At 37.1% G+C, this 16341-nt stretch overlaps 1 protein-coding gene across 1 annotated transcript in view; it reads right to left on the bottom strand.

Annotated features, from left to right (window-relative positions):
• The window catches only part of TRAIP (TRAF interacting protein), a 37539-nt gene that overhangs the window by 5879 nt on the left and 15319 nt on the right, over positions 1–16341 (bottom strand). Inside the window, exons 6-12 of the mRNA XM_070933750.1 lie at positions 13387–13514; positions 10254–10348; positions 8364–8477; positions 7128–7215; positions 4748–4837; positions 4465–4553; positions 1115–1264 (exon numbers count right to left, since the gene is read on the bottom strand). Of these exons, the coding sequence (XP_070789851.1) occupies positions 1115–1264; positions 4465–4553; positions 4748–4837; positions 7128–7215; positions 8364–8477; positions 10254–10348; positions 13387–13514 (754 nt within the window). The remainder of the gene's footprint in view (positions 1–1114; positions 1265–4464; positions 4554–4747; positions 4838–7127; positions 7216–8363; positions 8478–10253; positions 10349–13386; positions 13515–16341) is intronic.

Below are 16341 nucleotides of genomic sequence, written 5' to 3'. Positions count from 1 at the left end.
TGGTTTATAGAGAATAGAGTGAGGTATGGGATGAAGCGATGTTTGATTTTACTATAGGAGATAGTAATGAGTTGCTCATGTTGATTATACTTTCTGTGGATGAAGGGGGGATTTCTTATTATTTTATTTTTTCACATTTCTATAAAACCTTTTTCTTTTCTTTTGTATATATTTCTATGCTATGTAGATTGTATTAGTTTTATCTCTATAATGTGATCTTCAATAAAAACTATTAGCTGGTTGAAAAGAATCATAGAAAGCAGGAGTACCTAGGACTCATAGAGAAAATAAATGTTACTGCAAGAAGCTCAGAACAGAACAACATATAATCTGAACAACAACAAAGGATTCAGAACATCTATTGTTTCTGCATTACAGCTAGTCTTCATTCTTTGGCTGAAGTCTAACTTAATTTCCCCCCCTTCCTGTTGATTCATTTGTTGTGACAGGAATTGATTGACTGGCTTGTTGCCAGAGCCTGACGTAATGAGCTTAGAGTGAGTGACTGGCTCAAAGTCACCTAGCCAGCTTTCATGCCTAAAGTGGGACAGTTTCCTCATTTCTAGCCTGGTGTCTTAATTACTAGATCAAACTAATTCTTAACATAGGGGAGAAAATGCATTCCTGCTTTTGCCTTCAGTGTTTAGCTGAAATACTGTATAGATAAAAGTCTGGTTAGTAATATATTAGTAAACTAGTTTAGTATAGCAAATTTATGAGTCATAGATTATTTAGTATGAAATTTAAAGGATATTTGTATCCTTCTTCCGTGTATAACTCCTTATTGTTTCTGTTGGGCTTCAATTACCTTTAAATAGTGGACTTGCAAGTTATAAATTGCTCTTTCAGAACTCTTTGATGTGAAACAATTGAGATGGCTTTTGTAAGACATTTATAGAAATCAGAAAAATAAGGGCAATAGTGTTTATAAATTCAGTTATATTTGAGGCATGTTTCTGCAGGGCTCAAGAACTACTAAATTACATTTTATTTCTAAAGCTTAGCCATAGCATTTAAGATGATTGAAAAAATTGTTCGTGGCATTTGCATAAAATGGAATATGAGACAGATTGAGCAAATATAGGGATAATAAAAGTAAAGAAATTGTACTTACGGGTTTTTATCTAGCTTGATTTTTTTGGCAGGAGCAACAGCTGTTTTATGAAGCTTTGGAGTCTCTACATCAAAGGTAGCATTAAGGTCAATCTCATCATTGTGAGCAGGTTGATGAAACTTTGGGTTCAAAAACTGTGCAGGAGCAGGGCTGTAAGGATCAATTATGCAAATATCACAACAGGGTAACATGATCAAGTGGATAACAACATGAGTGCATCCTTCTCTACTTCTAGCCTATTTCACATGCGATCATCCTAAATGTTAGTACTAATATCAAAAGGAAAAGGCCATGAAAAAGAATAAGTGAAATCCCATTTAAAAATAAAACAATGAACAAGTATTATGTGTTCATACTTTGGATCCTGGCTATGTGTATCTTTAATGTTCTGGAAAACACATCCATCCATTCCCTCCCCTCCCACTTTTATTGTTACAAATAACTAAAGGTGGCAAACTTATCCAACACAACATATCCAACAGATATTGCTACCCTGCTTTATCAGGGTAGGGCAGTGTACCTGGGAGGGATGAGCAAAAAATACTGGAGGTATTCAGTAAGACTATACAGTATACTCAGAAGAGTATCAGAAGAAATTGAAGAAATGAAAGTTATGATTTTTAGTTGAGTTGCCTCACTTATAATGTTAATAAACATAGAATATTGAAATTTTCCTACAACTATACAATTACTCTCTAAATATTATACATATGTGCCATTTGCTTCGCCACATATCCAACATTTATAGGACCTTTTTCAGTGATTTTACCTACTTATATAGGAGTATAATGCCAACTATGAATCATTTTTAAACATTTTCCCTGATGTTTGCTAATATTAATCATAATATGGAATTGTGTGTGAGTCCATTGGCTGTCAGAAATAATATGTTCTCTGATTTGTCAGCCACTTACTTTCCATTTGTATTCTCCCTCCCTCCCTCCCTCCCTCCCTCCCTCCCTCTCTCTCTCTCTCTCTCTCTCATCTCTGTATCTTTTAAGGCTACCCAAATATAGAATGATTCATTCAAATTATACTAAAAGTAGAAAACAATAAAAAAGATTCCATACATCCAGACAAGATACTCCATATAGTAGAATACATTACTAACAACCCAGATCTCATTTGATGCATAAATGACTGGTTCAAATTATCATATTTTAGGAATATTGTGCAAAGACCTGTTGATAAGTCTAATATTGAGAAAGATGGAAAGAGAGAGCCAGCAGCAAGGACTTGATTAAAGTAGCAATGGGTGCACCACTGCAAATCTTGAAGAACCAGGTTGGGTACAAATAAACCATAGAGAAGCTCTGTTTAAGTGGTTGCTAAGAGTTGATATCAATTTGATGACTGATAATCAAACATATCCTACTATAAGAGGTTCTACATTACCACTGCAATTTTGTTAGGATTATATACAGTCAGGTCCAGAAATATTGGGACATCGACACAATTCTAACATCTTTGGCTCTATACACCACCACAATGGAGTTGGAATGAAACAAACAAACAAACACAATGTGCGTTAACTGCAGACTGTCAGCTTTAATTTGAGGGTATGTACATCCAACTCAGGTGAACGGTGTAGGACTTACAGCAGTTTGTATATGTGCCTCCCACTTGTTAAGGGACCAAAAGTAATGGGACAATTGGCTTCTCAGCTGTTCCATGGCCAGGTGTGTGATATTCCCTCATTACCCCAATTACAATGTGCAGATAAAAGGCCCAGAGTTCATTTCAAGTGTGCTATTTGCATTTGGAATCTGTTGCTGTCAACTCTCAAGATGAGATCCAAAGAGCTGTCACTATCAGTGAAGCAAGCCATCATTAGGCTGAAGAAACAAAACAAACCCATCAGAGAGATAGCAAGAACATTAGGCGTGGCCAAAACAACTGTTTGAAACATTCTCAAAAAGAAGGAATGCACCAGTGAACTCAGCAACACTAAAAGACCTGGGAGACCATGGAAAACAAGTGTGGTGGATGACCGAAGAATTCTTTCCCTGGTGAAGAAAACACCCTTCACAACAGTTGGCCAGATCAAGAACACTCTCCAGGAGGTAGGTGTATGTGTGTCAAAGTCAACAATCAAGAGAAGACTTCACCAGAGTGAATACAGAGGGTTCACCACAAGATGTAAACCATTGGTGAGCTTCAAAAACAGGAAGGCCAGATTAGAGTTTGCCAAACAACATCTAACAAAGCCTTCACAGTTCTGGAACAAGATCCTATGGACAGATGAGACCAAGATCAACTTGTACCAGAGTGATGGGAAGAGAAGAGTATGGAGAAGGAAAGGAATTGCTCATGATCCTAAGCATGCCACCTCATCAGTGAAGCATGGTGGTGGTAGTGTCATGGCGTGGGCACGTATGGCTGCCAATGGAACTGGTTCTCTTGTATTTATTGATGATGTGACTGCTGACAAAAGCAGCAGGATGAATTCTGAAGTGTTTTGGGCAATATTATCTGCTCACATTCAGCCAAATGCTGCAGAACTCATTGGACGGCACTTCACAGTGCAGATGGACAATGACCCAAAGCATACTGCAAAAGCAACCAAAGAGTTTTTGAACGGACAGAAGTGGAATGTTATGCAATGGCCAAGTCAATCACCTGACCTGAATCCCATTGAGCATGCATTTCACTTGCTGAAGACAAAACTGAAGGGAAAATGCCCCAAGAACAAGCAGGAACTGAAGACAGTTGCAGTAGAGGCCTGGCAGAGCATCACCAGGGATGAAACCCAGCGTCTGGTGATGTCTATGTGTTCCAGACTTCAGGCTGTGATTGACTGCAAAGGATTTGCAACCAAGTATAAAGAAGGGAAAGTTTGATTTATGATTATTATTCTGTCCCATTACTTTTGGTCCCTTAACAAGTGGAAGGCACATATGCAAATTGCTGTAAGTCCTACACCATTCACCTAAGTTGGATGTACATACCCTCAAATTAAAGCTGACAGTCTGCAGTTAACGCACATTGTGTTTGTTTCATTCCAACCCCATTGTGGTGGTGTATAGAGCCAAAGATGTTAGAATTGTGTCGATGTCCCAATATTTCTGGACTTGACTGTAGATATTGGTATGGTAAATGGCAAAATACTGATGTTTATTAAAAGGGTCAAACTCTCTTAAAAGGAAAACTCTCCTCCCCAAATATTGGAATACCACTGCCCCTCAGATCATTACTGGAATAAATGGCCAAGTTAACTGATGTGATGTAAGAAGAAACTTAATAGTTATGAAGAACTTGGCTCAACATTTTACAAATGTCTGCATTTATTATGCACAGTTTAGGCACAATATCTTCATTGTTTCAAATGTTAATGTTCTCCCATTGCTAACCTTTCAGAGACAAGCCGACTAAGTGCTTCACTGGTTAATGATGGTACTTTTATAGTATCTTGTAGGACTCCTATCTTTTTTTTCAAACTCTGGAAAAAAAGTAGAAATTAAAAAAAAGAAAATTTATTAAAGTCAAGATATATTTTTTCTGTTTTATATTGATTCTGTGTTGATATTTAGGAAGAGAAATCTGCATGCTTTCATTTCAATGGGAAATTTTTTTTGAAACGAATGTTATGAATACAAATAATGCATTGAATAAAGGTTGAAAGGAAAGTCTTACTGTAATCTCCTTATCTGCACTTCTTAGATCTGTTTGTGTATTTTTCAATTCTTCAGTTGTTTTCTCCAACTCTAGAACAGCTTTCTGGAGCTATAGATTAAAAACTATGTATCAGAAAAACAGAATTCAATGTGGAATAAAATGACACATAGTTTTATGTATCCCAAAATTACAATAATTGTGCTTAATAAAAGCCCATTCCCAAATGCAATGTTTTAAAATTTATCACATTATAACAGAAACCTGAAAGAGCTATCTTGAATGCGAACAGCTCACCTATGAAAGAATAATTTCTTGTCCTATCAAAGTACCTGCAGAAGGAACTTCAGGGAAGCTCATGAGAAGCTATTAATGCATTCTGAAGCACTACTTTATTACTTGTAAATGTATAATGAGTTTTTGTGATCCCCAGCATGTGCTCAATTTTTAAAAAAATCAGCCTTCTGTTCTATATCTTGCCCTAATATCCTCCAGATAGTTTATGTGGTAGGATGGGCAGAAAGAGAATGACCCAAAAGTTATTTTCAATCTTGTGTGTAAGCTAACCCTAACCCTAACCCTAACCCTAACCCTAACCCTAACTTGTTCTCCAATTCCAGTTGAACACTTTAACCACTAACCAAATGTACTTATGCAATTGTATATACTATACATTATTGAGATGTGCCTGTACTATGTATCAATATTGTACCAGAATAATTGGCATTATTTCAATATATTTCTTTTCTTTTTTTTTTAATTAAATTTTATTAACATAAACAAACGTAAAACACAAATACATGTAAACACTTATACATTAACAAAGAGTCAATCGACTGACTTCTAGAAAACCTTCGCATCGGTGGTTAATGTCCATTTAACCAATTTTCCTTAATCATACTATTTACAAATTTACTTGCTTATACCTTAATATATTCATTGAAGTTCAGCAGTATCTTTCTACAAACGTATTAACCATTTATTTATACAATCCTACGGCTCATCTCATGTATCTATTTCTACAATTCTTGAGTTATGTTCTCCTAATGTCCTATGTTGTTGGCCCTATCCTTCTTTCTAACCATGTGTACCATTTTTGCCAAACTAAATAAAAGTCAGTGTTCTCTTTATCTTGGAGTTCTTTTGTGAGCCTATCCATCTCTGCGCATTCATTTATTTTTGTTATTATTTTTTCTTCTGTTGGTATTATCTCGGATTTCCAATTCTGAGCGTACACTATACGTGCCGCTGTCAATATGTGGATGGTAAGATATTTTATCTCCTTGGTACACTGTGGTGTAGTCATTCCAAATAGAAAGAATTCTGGTTTCATTTCTACACTTTGCCTCGTTGTTTCTTCGATTATTCTCTTAATCTCTTGCCAGTAGCGTTGTGCCTTCCTGCAAGACCACCAGAGATGGTAATATGTCCCCATTTGTGTCTTGCACTTCCAACACATTGGTGATATTTCAATATATTTCAATATATTTCAGTAGCCTATATATTAAAAGGCATGTACTCTGCTCCCTCTGGTAGTTGGTATCTTTATCTCAGTGAGTTGGGAGCTTGATTGGCTATCAATATTTCCTATACCTGCTCTTGGGATGTATTATGTAATAGATGTTGCTACTTTAATCATTCGTGAATAGGAACAAATAGGCCCGAAAAGCAGGAATTTAAAGGGTGATTTTTTTCCCTATAGCTTTTCACAGAATAATTACCAAGAAGCCAATTACAAATTACTTTTACCCAAGCACATGATTTAGAGGAAGGGTGCAAATGGATGACTATTGCTCAGCATCATTAAATAATTCTGTTCCATCGGCCATTCTGAGTTAATCTTTTGGGCTCACATTCCTTGTATTAATTCTGAGTATCCTCAGAACAGGGCATTAAGGCACATCCTAATTAGGACATGTGCCTCTCTTTATTCCACTGAGATAGTGTTATTGTGAATATTTCAGGGCAGTCAATGCTTAATTAAAGAGGGTAGGAAAGGAGCAGCTATATGATAACTTGAAATCACTACTAATAGTTGCTGACCCCTTTTGGCTGACCTCTGAAAATGGTGTGCTCACTGGCGACACAGATTTTAATAAGCAAGAATTGATTGGTATAAATCACACTTCATTAGACTTTTCTCTTTTTGTGTGTTGGCAGAAATTGATCAACAATTTGCCAGTATTGGGCGCGTTGCATAGTTACATGGGCAAACTGATGGATGAAAGTGTGACAATTTTAATTAGAAGGGTTCAGCTGAACTTAACTTTCCAGTTAATAAGTAGTTACCAAATTGACTATGCCATTGGCCAAACAAAAATGTATTTAAGTGACAGTATAGAGAATGAATTTTAAATAGATGCTCTGCATGTATCTGCAGGAATATTAATGCAACCTTTACCTTATGATTAGCAGAAAACAACTCCTTTCTCAGCTTTTCCACTGTATCATTTGATGCTTTCTGAGATTCCTTCAGACTTTCATACTCCCTGAAAGAGCCACAACTAGTCAGTCGATCGATGGAGTTTGCTTGTAAGCAAGTACTTAGACTGGCAGAATAAAGCCAGTAAACAAATCAGCAATTCATGATTTAAGCGGCTGCAAAAGTTCCTGTTACATATAAACAAGCAGTTTCAGTGTTGAACAGGCCAGCACTGATTTGCACAGTGTTAACAGACTGACACCACTGAGAAGGTGAGAAAACACACTTTCACAAAGGAGCACTGTTAGGTTTGGAATAGGTATTAAAATGGCAGAAAAGCATATATCAAAACCCAAAGCGAACTATCTTTACTTATATGCAATGTTTTATATTCTACTGAATTTACACCTTGCTGAAATGACATGTAACTCATTTTGGTTTTTTAAAAAAGTTTAGGTTGTGAAATCATTTCAGCAGTATTATAAAACAGTGCTGAAGCTATTGGTTACAATGCAGATACTTCATGATGTAGCTCATTATTAAAAGTTGTGATTATCCATTTGCTAATGTTGCTTGCACAAGCTGCAAATTAAACATGGTATAAATAGAAAGACCTCTCACACACCCTGTAGGGACCAACAAGTACACTGTACTTATTGTGCCACAGCAACGCAAAGTGCTTTGCCCTGCACAGGGGAGATATTCAGAGGCCGTGCCGCATTACTCAGAATCATTACAATCATCCATCTCTTCCATTCCCATCAAACAATCACCTCCTAAAAACCCTGGCAAACCTCTAAAAGCAGTTTCCATAGCAATGATGTGTCACTAATACAACAATAGTGTGCTTGCTGTGTTGAAAATCTACCATTTATGCCACCTTGGTAGCAGCAGGGCTCATGTTATAGAACAAACTGCCAGCGGGAAAAGGGCTCAAAATTTGTTTATTCATCCAGATCCTTTAATAGCTCCAAAATTTAATTTTTATAGCTTTTAAAATGATTTGCTTTTTAATTATGAAAAAACTAAATTTTATAATATTTCTGTAATCCTCCTGGAGCCCTTAAGGGAGTGGGCAGCATTTGCTAAATAAATAAATATATTATTTGAATCCCAGTTTGTAGCTAGAGTCTCAACATTATTCTTATTTCTTATTCCCTGTTTCTTTAGAAGGTGCTATGCAAAATGCCTAAGCCAGGACACTTTCTAACGTACTTTTTTAGTGAGATGCAATAGACTGCAAGCTGTTCCACTGCTGTTTGCCCTGCTCCCATTTCACGGATCATCTCCTCTACTTCGGAACGCTGACTGTGTAACAGTGTCTCAATTCTGGAAAGGAGATCGGTAGGTTAGGAGTTTTCTGCCTCTGCTAGTCGTAGTATAACATAAAAAAAAACAAGAAATAGCTTATTCTGTATTTCAGAATGGTAGAAATTCCAACCCCCACCCACCCTCCCTCAGCCCAAAGCTTTTCTCAAACATCTACTAGTATAGTTTAGCCTTGCAATATGCAATTTGCACTGCTACTAGATTAGAAGTTATACAAAATGAACCACCAATAATGAGCTCAGTAATCTGATCATTTCTAAGTAGTTTAGGGTCAATTAGATTGTTTGTTCTTTGTTAATAAACAGCCTATTAGACTGAGAAATATGAACAATAGATGTCATTCACATGTCATTTCTCATATTTATTACCGTATTTTTTGGAGTATAAGACGCACCTTTTTTCCCCAAGAGAGGGTGAAAATCTGGGTGCGTCTTATACTCTGACTGTAGCCCCGCCCAGCTTCTCAAACGGAGGTTTCAGAGTCTGAAAAAGTATCAGAAACGAAGCTTCAGAAAAGAAGCCCCCAAACAGAGCTTCAGAAGAAAAACCCCCAAATAGAGCTTCAGAAAAGAAGCACCCAAACAGACCTTCAGAGGCTTTTTTTCTGAAGCTCTGTTTTGGAGGCTGTCAGAGGCAGAGAAAAAAGTTTTTTCTGAAACAGAGTTTCAGAAGTTTCAGAGGCAGAAGAAAAAAGCAAGGCACAGAGCTCACAACCAAGGAACCTGTTGCTAAAATTCACCTCTGGGAACAGCTGATTGGGGGTATTCCGGGAAGCTGATCCACCTGCCAATCAGCTTTTTTCTTATTTTCCTCCCCAAAAACTAAGGTGCGTCTTATACTCCGGTGCGTCCTATACTTCGAAAAATACAGTATATACCCGTTCATTTTATTAATCTGGACCATTTTCAATCACATCCATGAATAAAAATAGGATGAGGGACTGGGAATACAGGTAGTACTCGACTTACAACCACAATTGAGCCCAACAATTCTGCTGCTAAGCGAGACATTTGTTAAGTGATTTTTGCTCCATTTTACAACCTTTCTTCACACACCTTTTAAGTGAATCACTGCAAGAGTTAAGTCAGTAACATGGTTGTTAAGTAAATCTGGCTTCCCCATTGATTTACTTGTCAGAAGGTCACAAAAGCTGATCACATGACTCCAGGACGCTGCAAACATCATAAAAATATGAGTCAGTTGCCAAGCATCTGAATTTTGATCATGTGATCATGGGCATCCTGCAATGGTTGTAAGTGTGAAAAATAGTCCTAAGTCACTTTTTTCAATGTCATAATTTGAAGGTCACTAAATGAACTGTTGTAACTCGAGGATTACCTGAATATACATAGCCCTTGAAAAGAAATGTTTTATTTAGAATTACATTTTCTTGCTGGACTAAGCAAATCTATAATAATTCAGAATGGCAATCGTAGCATTAGCAATGAAAACATAGTTAAAAATATATCCTTCATTATAATCGCTGCAATTTTCTGGATTCAGAAAATTCAAATAATTATTGTTACCATGTTTGCTCAGATATTCAGTATTCAAAAGAGAATAATCTCTTTTGCACATGAAATTTGGATTACATATTTTCTAGAATATTGTCTATAACACAAGTGTCAAACTCGCCACGTCAAGTTGCCGTCACGTTACGTATTGCGATGTTTTTTTCCTTCATGGAGCTGGGGTGGGCGTGGCCTGTGCGTGACGCATTCGGCCCATGGGCCACCAATTTGACACCCCTGGCCTATAACATAAAGTTTCTCTAACCTCTCCATAGATTTCACCTTCCTTCGCAATTTTTGAGTTTCTTCTTTTGCACTCTTTGTTTCTTCTTGCTCCTGTTCTAAATATCTCATTTGTTTCTGAAAAAAAAGAAAAGAACTATTAATGTTTGGAAAACACTTCATAACAGCAACACAGACCTAACATCAATCTATCTCAAATACTTTAGTTCACAATCCACCATTTGGAACCCTGGAAATCAAAGTTTATTATAAGTTCTACACACTGAGTGACTGAAAAAGGCAAAGAAAACCCAAAAGAAGTTAATACATGCTTCATTGATTATAGAAAAACCTTTGATCATGTCAAGCTATGGAATGTGCTTAGAAAAACGGGAATCCCAGAGCATTTCATTGTCCTTACATTAAATCAATATATGTCAGGAAGCCACAGAACGGGCAGAACATTGTGAAACAGATTGGCTTTTACTTGTGTTTGCTTGAGGGAAGCAGGCAAGGACGGTTACCAATCATGATCAGATGACTATGGGAAACTGCATACCCTGTAGGTACAAGCTGTTTGTCAAGCACCCACATCACAATCATGTATCTATAGGAGTGTTGGAATCATTGGAACTTTGAGGACTGGATGTATCTACCACTTGTTCAGCATTGTCATAATTCCAAATGGTCATTGAATGAGTGGCTAAGTGAGGACTACCGGTACATGGTTGCTAAAAATTGACACTGATTTGATGACATACGATCAATCAATCAGCTATCAGTGTGTCATAATATTTTTATCACAGTATTTCTAATCAAACAAAATGTTTTAAAAATTTAATAGATGACTATTAATTAAATACTTCCAATAGAATGCATAATGTAACAAAATGATAGGAGAGCATATATCTTTGCCTCATCAAAGAGAAACCGTGACATTATGTTATTTTTTTGACATTCATTTTTCACATAAATTGACCATTATTGAAAGCTTGATTTAAAATGCATTTTAAAATAATTTTACAGAGGAAAAAATATAGAAAGAAATGACTTCCCATTTCATTAGGACAAGTACAAACATTTTCAGTAACTATATACTTACAATTTTACATTTCTTTACACAGTATCTTGTCATTTTCCCTAGATACAAAGAAAAAAAAACCTCTCTTCTTCCCGTATCTTATCTAACATCTTTAAAACCTCATAATTCAAAGTTAATCAAGAAAAATTCCATTAGTTGTTACTAAAAGAAATATATTGTACATCTTATTCTTTAATTCCTTCAAATGATGACATACAAATTGAATTCTTATCAGCTTTTCTTCATCTGTTCTCAATTTTAATACTGTAGCTCATCACTTTCTCTAAAAATGCAAGAAAACTCTCTTTTCTCCATATCATACCTTTTTAAAGCCTCATGATTTTGTCCTGGTCAAAAAAAAATAAATTAAAAGCTGCTAGGAAAAAAAAAGAGAATCACATATATTTTAACCTTGTACGAATAAACTAACTTTGTAAATCTTTCTTTTACTTTTAAGAGTTTTGATGTTTCTTCCTTTTAAGTAAAGTCTCCAAAGCTGATTTCTTTTTTTCTGTCTTTATCTTTTCTTAGGAATTTCTTCATAATATATCTCTTTTGTAAATCCAAAATAAGAAAATTGTCCATTAAAATGGACATTTCCATGAACAGGAATAAGCTACACAGGTTCAATGTAGTGGGCATTAAAAGGTCACACTGCTGTCTTAACAGGAAAAGAATAGCTCAGAGTAATTATTTTTTTTACAGTTTTGGATTGTTTGAGACAGATTTCAAAAAAGCTTTTTGAAACTAAATAGGGAGAATAGACTATTTGATTTGATTTCAGAGAAAAATATCCTCAAATCTCAGAAACACTAGAGTAATTGGTTAATTATATGCACCAGGCTAAAAAAAAGTTCTAATCAGCTTCATTTATAGTTCTATACTGCAATTATGGGATTAAAAGTTAAATAAAAGGATGTACATTAAACCTGAAAAACAATTTTAAGTTAAACACATTGGATGTGTTGCAAGAATATTTCAAATTAAATAACAGACAGTGCTGCAAATATACTTATATTAAACAGTATACTTATTATGAATATATGTATATTCAAATACAACTTTAAACAAGAATCAGTTGAACACCATCCAATCTTTTAAAGAGCATTCATAGAAAAATCTAATGGCAGGAATAAGAATTTGTAACTAATCTACATCAGTTGCAGAAAACAATTACGAAATAAAAATCTCTCACCTAAATGTCTCTAACTGTTGAACAATCAAATGATATTCTTAGTTAAGACTCTCCTTTTTAAAAAACGTGATGTTGGATCTATAGATCTACTGCTTATCTCACTACCAACTTGGCTTCCCATCAATGGAAATCTATTCAAAGAGTTCTCCGCTAGAAGGTGGAAAGAGGCATTTTCTTCTTTTCCTGTTGTTCTTCATTTCTGTACAACCCTTCGGAACTACTTTTCACTGGACATAAGGGGAAGAAAAAACAAGACCTCTCCAGTGGGAAGCCTAAACTAATGCCCCTTGTGAGGATACGAGGACTTTTCACTTGCTGAAAATCACTATTGCTTCCAACTTCCTTATCAGGGAGTTTATGATGGAGTGCAGTTTACTTACGCATTTTGTTTTTTCTTTTCTTAGAGACCGTAATCAACATTTATGAATAAAAAGCCAATCCTTACAAGTCTAAACAAACTTTTAATGCAAGACTTTAGCTTTACGAAATATATTTCCAAACAATGACATAAGATATAATCTCAAACACCTCCCCACCAGTTTAATGATACATTCAGGATTGAGTTATAGTAGACATGGGAACTTTGTGGCCATATAGATGTTATTGCAGTATAACCCTTTCACTTTAATTATTGATGCTTATAAGTCTGATTGGATTGAAATCCAATTATATGCGTTGGACCAATTGCTCTCTACCTTTGTGCAACATTTGAACTATTTTAGTAAACTATGGAACATTGCTGAAGCAAGTAGCTTTCTCCCATTCACTTAAGATTACCTTATTAGCCAATTCTTTTTATCCCAGCAAGATTAGTCCAAGATAAACAATGAGCAGACTGCACCTTAACTTTCAACTTTAGAGATGACAATCATAATATAAACTCGATAACTTTCAACATACCTTGAGTGTAGAACACAGCATTTCCATGTCAGAAATAGCTTTCTGGAGTGATTCTATAGTGGCATTTCGTAGATCCAGTGTCTCTCTCAATGAATTTACAATACATTGACAATCTCGTTTTTCTTTGTCTGAAGCAAAAAATTATAATGGAAGTAAGGGCCCACCTGAATTTTATAAATTTTTATATTTAGTGAAGAAATAATTTTTAATACACATAGCAGAGATCTAGAATTGATTGAGAAAGGGAAGAAATTTAGCCAGAGGCATTACATGCAACAGAGTACAGTATAGCAGAGTTGGAAGGAATCTTGGAGGTCTTCTAGTCCAACCCCTTCTCAAGCAGGAGTCTACACCATTCTGGAGAAATGGTTGTCCCTTCACTTCTTAAAAACCTTCAGTGATGGAGCACCAGTGAAATCCTCCGTGGATTGCCACCGGTTTGCTTGCCTGTGAATGCATGGTGCGCGTGCAGCATGCTTTTGACGTGTGCGTGCGCAGTGTGTGCCAAATGCACACTGCGCATGTGTACCAAAAGCAAGCTGTGCTTGCATGTACAGTGCATGCCAAATGCGCACTTCGCACAGAAAAATAAGACTTCACAAGGTAAGTAGAACAGCAAGGGGTGGGAACAGATGTGTCGTCTGATTTAGCTTAGCTAGAAAGCAGGGTTTCCTGGTTTCTAGCGAATATAAACCGCGCGGCACAGCTGATCATTGGAAATACCGGTTTGGGTGAACCAGTAGCTTTTTTTAAACTACCGGTAGTTTTTATCACTACCGGTTTGCCTGAACCGGTGCAAACCGGTAGCATTTCGCCCCTGTGGAGCACCCACAACTTCTGGAGTCAAGTCATTCCACTGATTAATTGTTCTCACTGAGGAAAAGTCTCCTTAATTCTAGGTTGGATCTTTGCTAAGCTTCCATCTGTTACTTCTTGCCTTGCCCTTGGGTGCTTTGGAGAATAGGTTGATCACCTACTCTCTGTGACAGTCTCTCAAATATTGGAAGACTGCTATTATGTCATTCCCAGTCCTTGTCTTCGTTAGACTAGACATTCTCAGTTCCCACAAGTGTTTATTGCATGGCTTAGCCTCCAGCCCACCAATCACCTTTGTTCTTCTTCTCTGCACTCTTTCTAGAGCAGTGATGGCTAACCTTTTTGCCATCGCATGCCAGGAGAGAGGGGGGCAGGGGAGGGTCGCGTGCACACATGCCCACGCACATGCGGGCACAACCCCCCTGTTCCTGGTACATGATGGCCTGGTAGGCCTGTTTTTCTTTCTTACCTGGTTCCAGATCCTCTCTATCTGGGAATGGCAAAAACAGCCTTTCTCACTCTCTCGGAGGCCCTCCAAAGGTCTAAAATGGCCCATTTCCCAACTCCCGGTGGGACAGGAAGTGACATTTTTTGCTGTCCCCAGCCTCCAGAGCCTCTCTAGGAGCCTCTCTAGAAGCAAAAAACATCACTTCCTGTCCCACCGGGAGTCGGGAAATGGGCCCTTTCAGCCTCCATAGGGCCTCCAAGGGAGTGGGAAAGGCTGTTTTCGCCCTTCCCAGATAAATAGAGAGGATCTGGAGCCAGGTAAGAAAGAAAAACGGGTCTTCCCCACCCCCCCAGGCTCTCCAGAGGCAGGAAACAGCTTGTTTCCCTACTTCTGGTGAGCCCAGAAGGCCCGAAAATCAGCTGGCTGGCATGCACATGCGCCCCAGAGCTGAGCTGGCGTGCCCACGTGTGCCATAGGTTTGCCATCACAGTTCTAAAGTCTCAGAATCTTTTTTGCATTGTGTTGACCAAAACTGCTCCACTAATTTAGTCACTTTGCCATAGAACGCAATAAAGTCGCTGTCTTTATCTGGTTCTCCAAAAGCTGTGGGCATATCTATTTTTTTTGGAACACTCCTCTGGGAATCGCTTCCTTTTCAGCTTTGTTTTTATATTATGTATGTGCAAATATACAAGGAGAAACAGTTGTAAAGAAAGAGGGTGGAAAAAGGATGGGCTGACATACTGTGGATGAGATTCAAGCTGAACTCTCCATCTCCTTTTGGTTTCGACATCATCCACTATCTCATTCAGGGCCAATTACAATCTTCTACAGTCCTCAAAGACTTTTTTTGTAGATTAACGATTCTGTTAATCTGTTCTAAAAATTGTTTGGAAATTTGCCAAAACCATTGTATCAATAGCACTGGATAAAAAGTACTAGAAATAATCCTTGTTAAAAACTTCACCAGATTTCAAAGCCTCTTTTATATCCCTTCAGAGCTTGTTCAGTGGGCTGAGGCAATACACGCATTGCCATCCCTTTTCTTCAGGATCAGAATGTACTCCAGCACAGGGGTAATGCCTTGCAAAGAGTCACTGAAATCCATGAACTAACAGTTATAGAATGATGTAATGATGAAGCTTTGAAGACCAATTGTAGTAGTATTATATTTTGTTTTCTTGATGAGGATTCTCGTAGAGCAATACATATTGAGAAAAAGTACAGTGAAACAAGAGGGCAGGGCTGCTTTGCTGAACTATTACACTGCTGTCTTGTCATTCACTTTCACTACAGCTTGTGCTTTCGGTTGAGGAAAACAAAACTCCTGGCCCAGTTTGTATAGTTGTAAATATTATCATCCTTTAAGATCTCATAAGTGGCAAATGTTACGTTCAAGGAAGGAAGATCTATGAAACTGTCTCACGCTCACAGGTAAAGGTAGAAACATCTGTAGATGAACTTGATTCCTGGGGACTACAATTTTCTTGAAGTATGGAAATGGTTTGCCCTTTTCTTTTTTGGGGATGTTTATTATCTGTCCCTGGTATTCATAGTGGTACTCTGCTTAGCTCCCAACTTTAAGACTGTTAGTTTCAACCACCACTGAGAGCCTCAACCATTACTTTTCAAAAACCTTGCCCCAAAAGGCTTCTGATGCAATGTATAACTGATTTTAGAAATCTACAAGT

This window comes from Pituophis catenifer, unplaced genomic scaffold, assembly GCF_029215685.1.
Source record: "Pituophis catenifer annectens isolate HBS135680 unplaced genomic scaffold, rPitCat1.0.hap2 SCAF_2, whole genome shotgun sequence".
In the NCBI taxonomy this organism is placed as follows: domain Eukaryota; kingdom Metazoa; phylum Chordata; class Lepidosauria; order Squamata; family Colubridae; genus Pituophis; species Pituophis catenifer.
The sequence above is the reverse complement of the archived record's forward strand: the minus strand, read 5'-3'. Positions and strand labels throughout refer to the sequence as shown.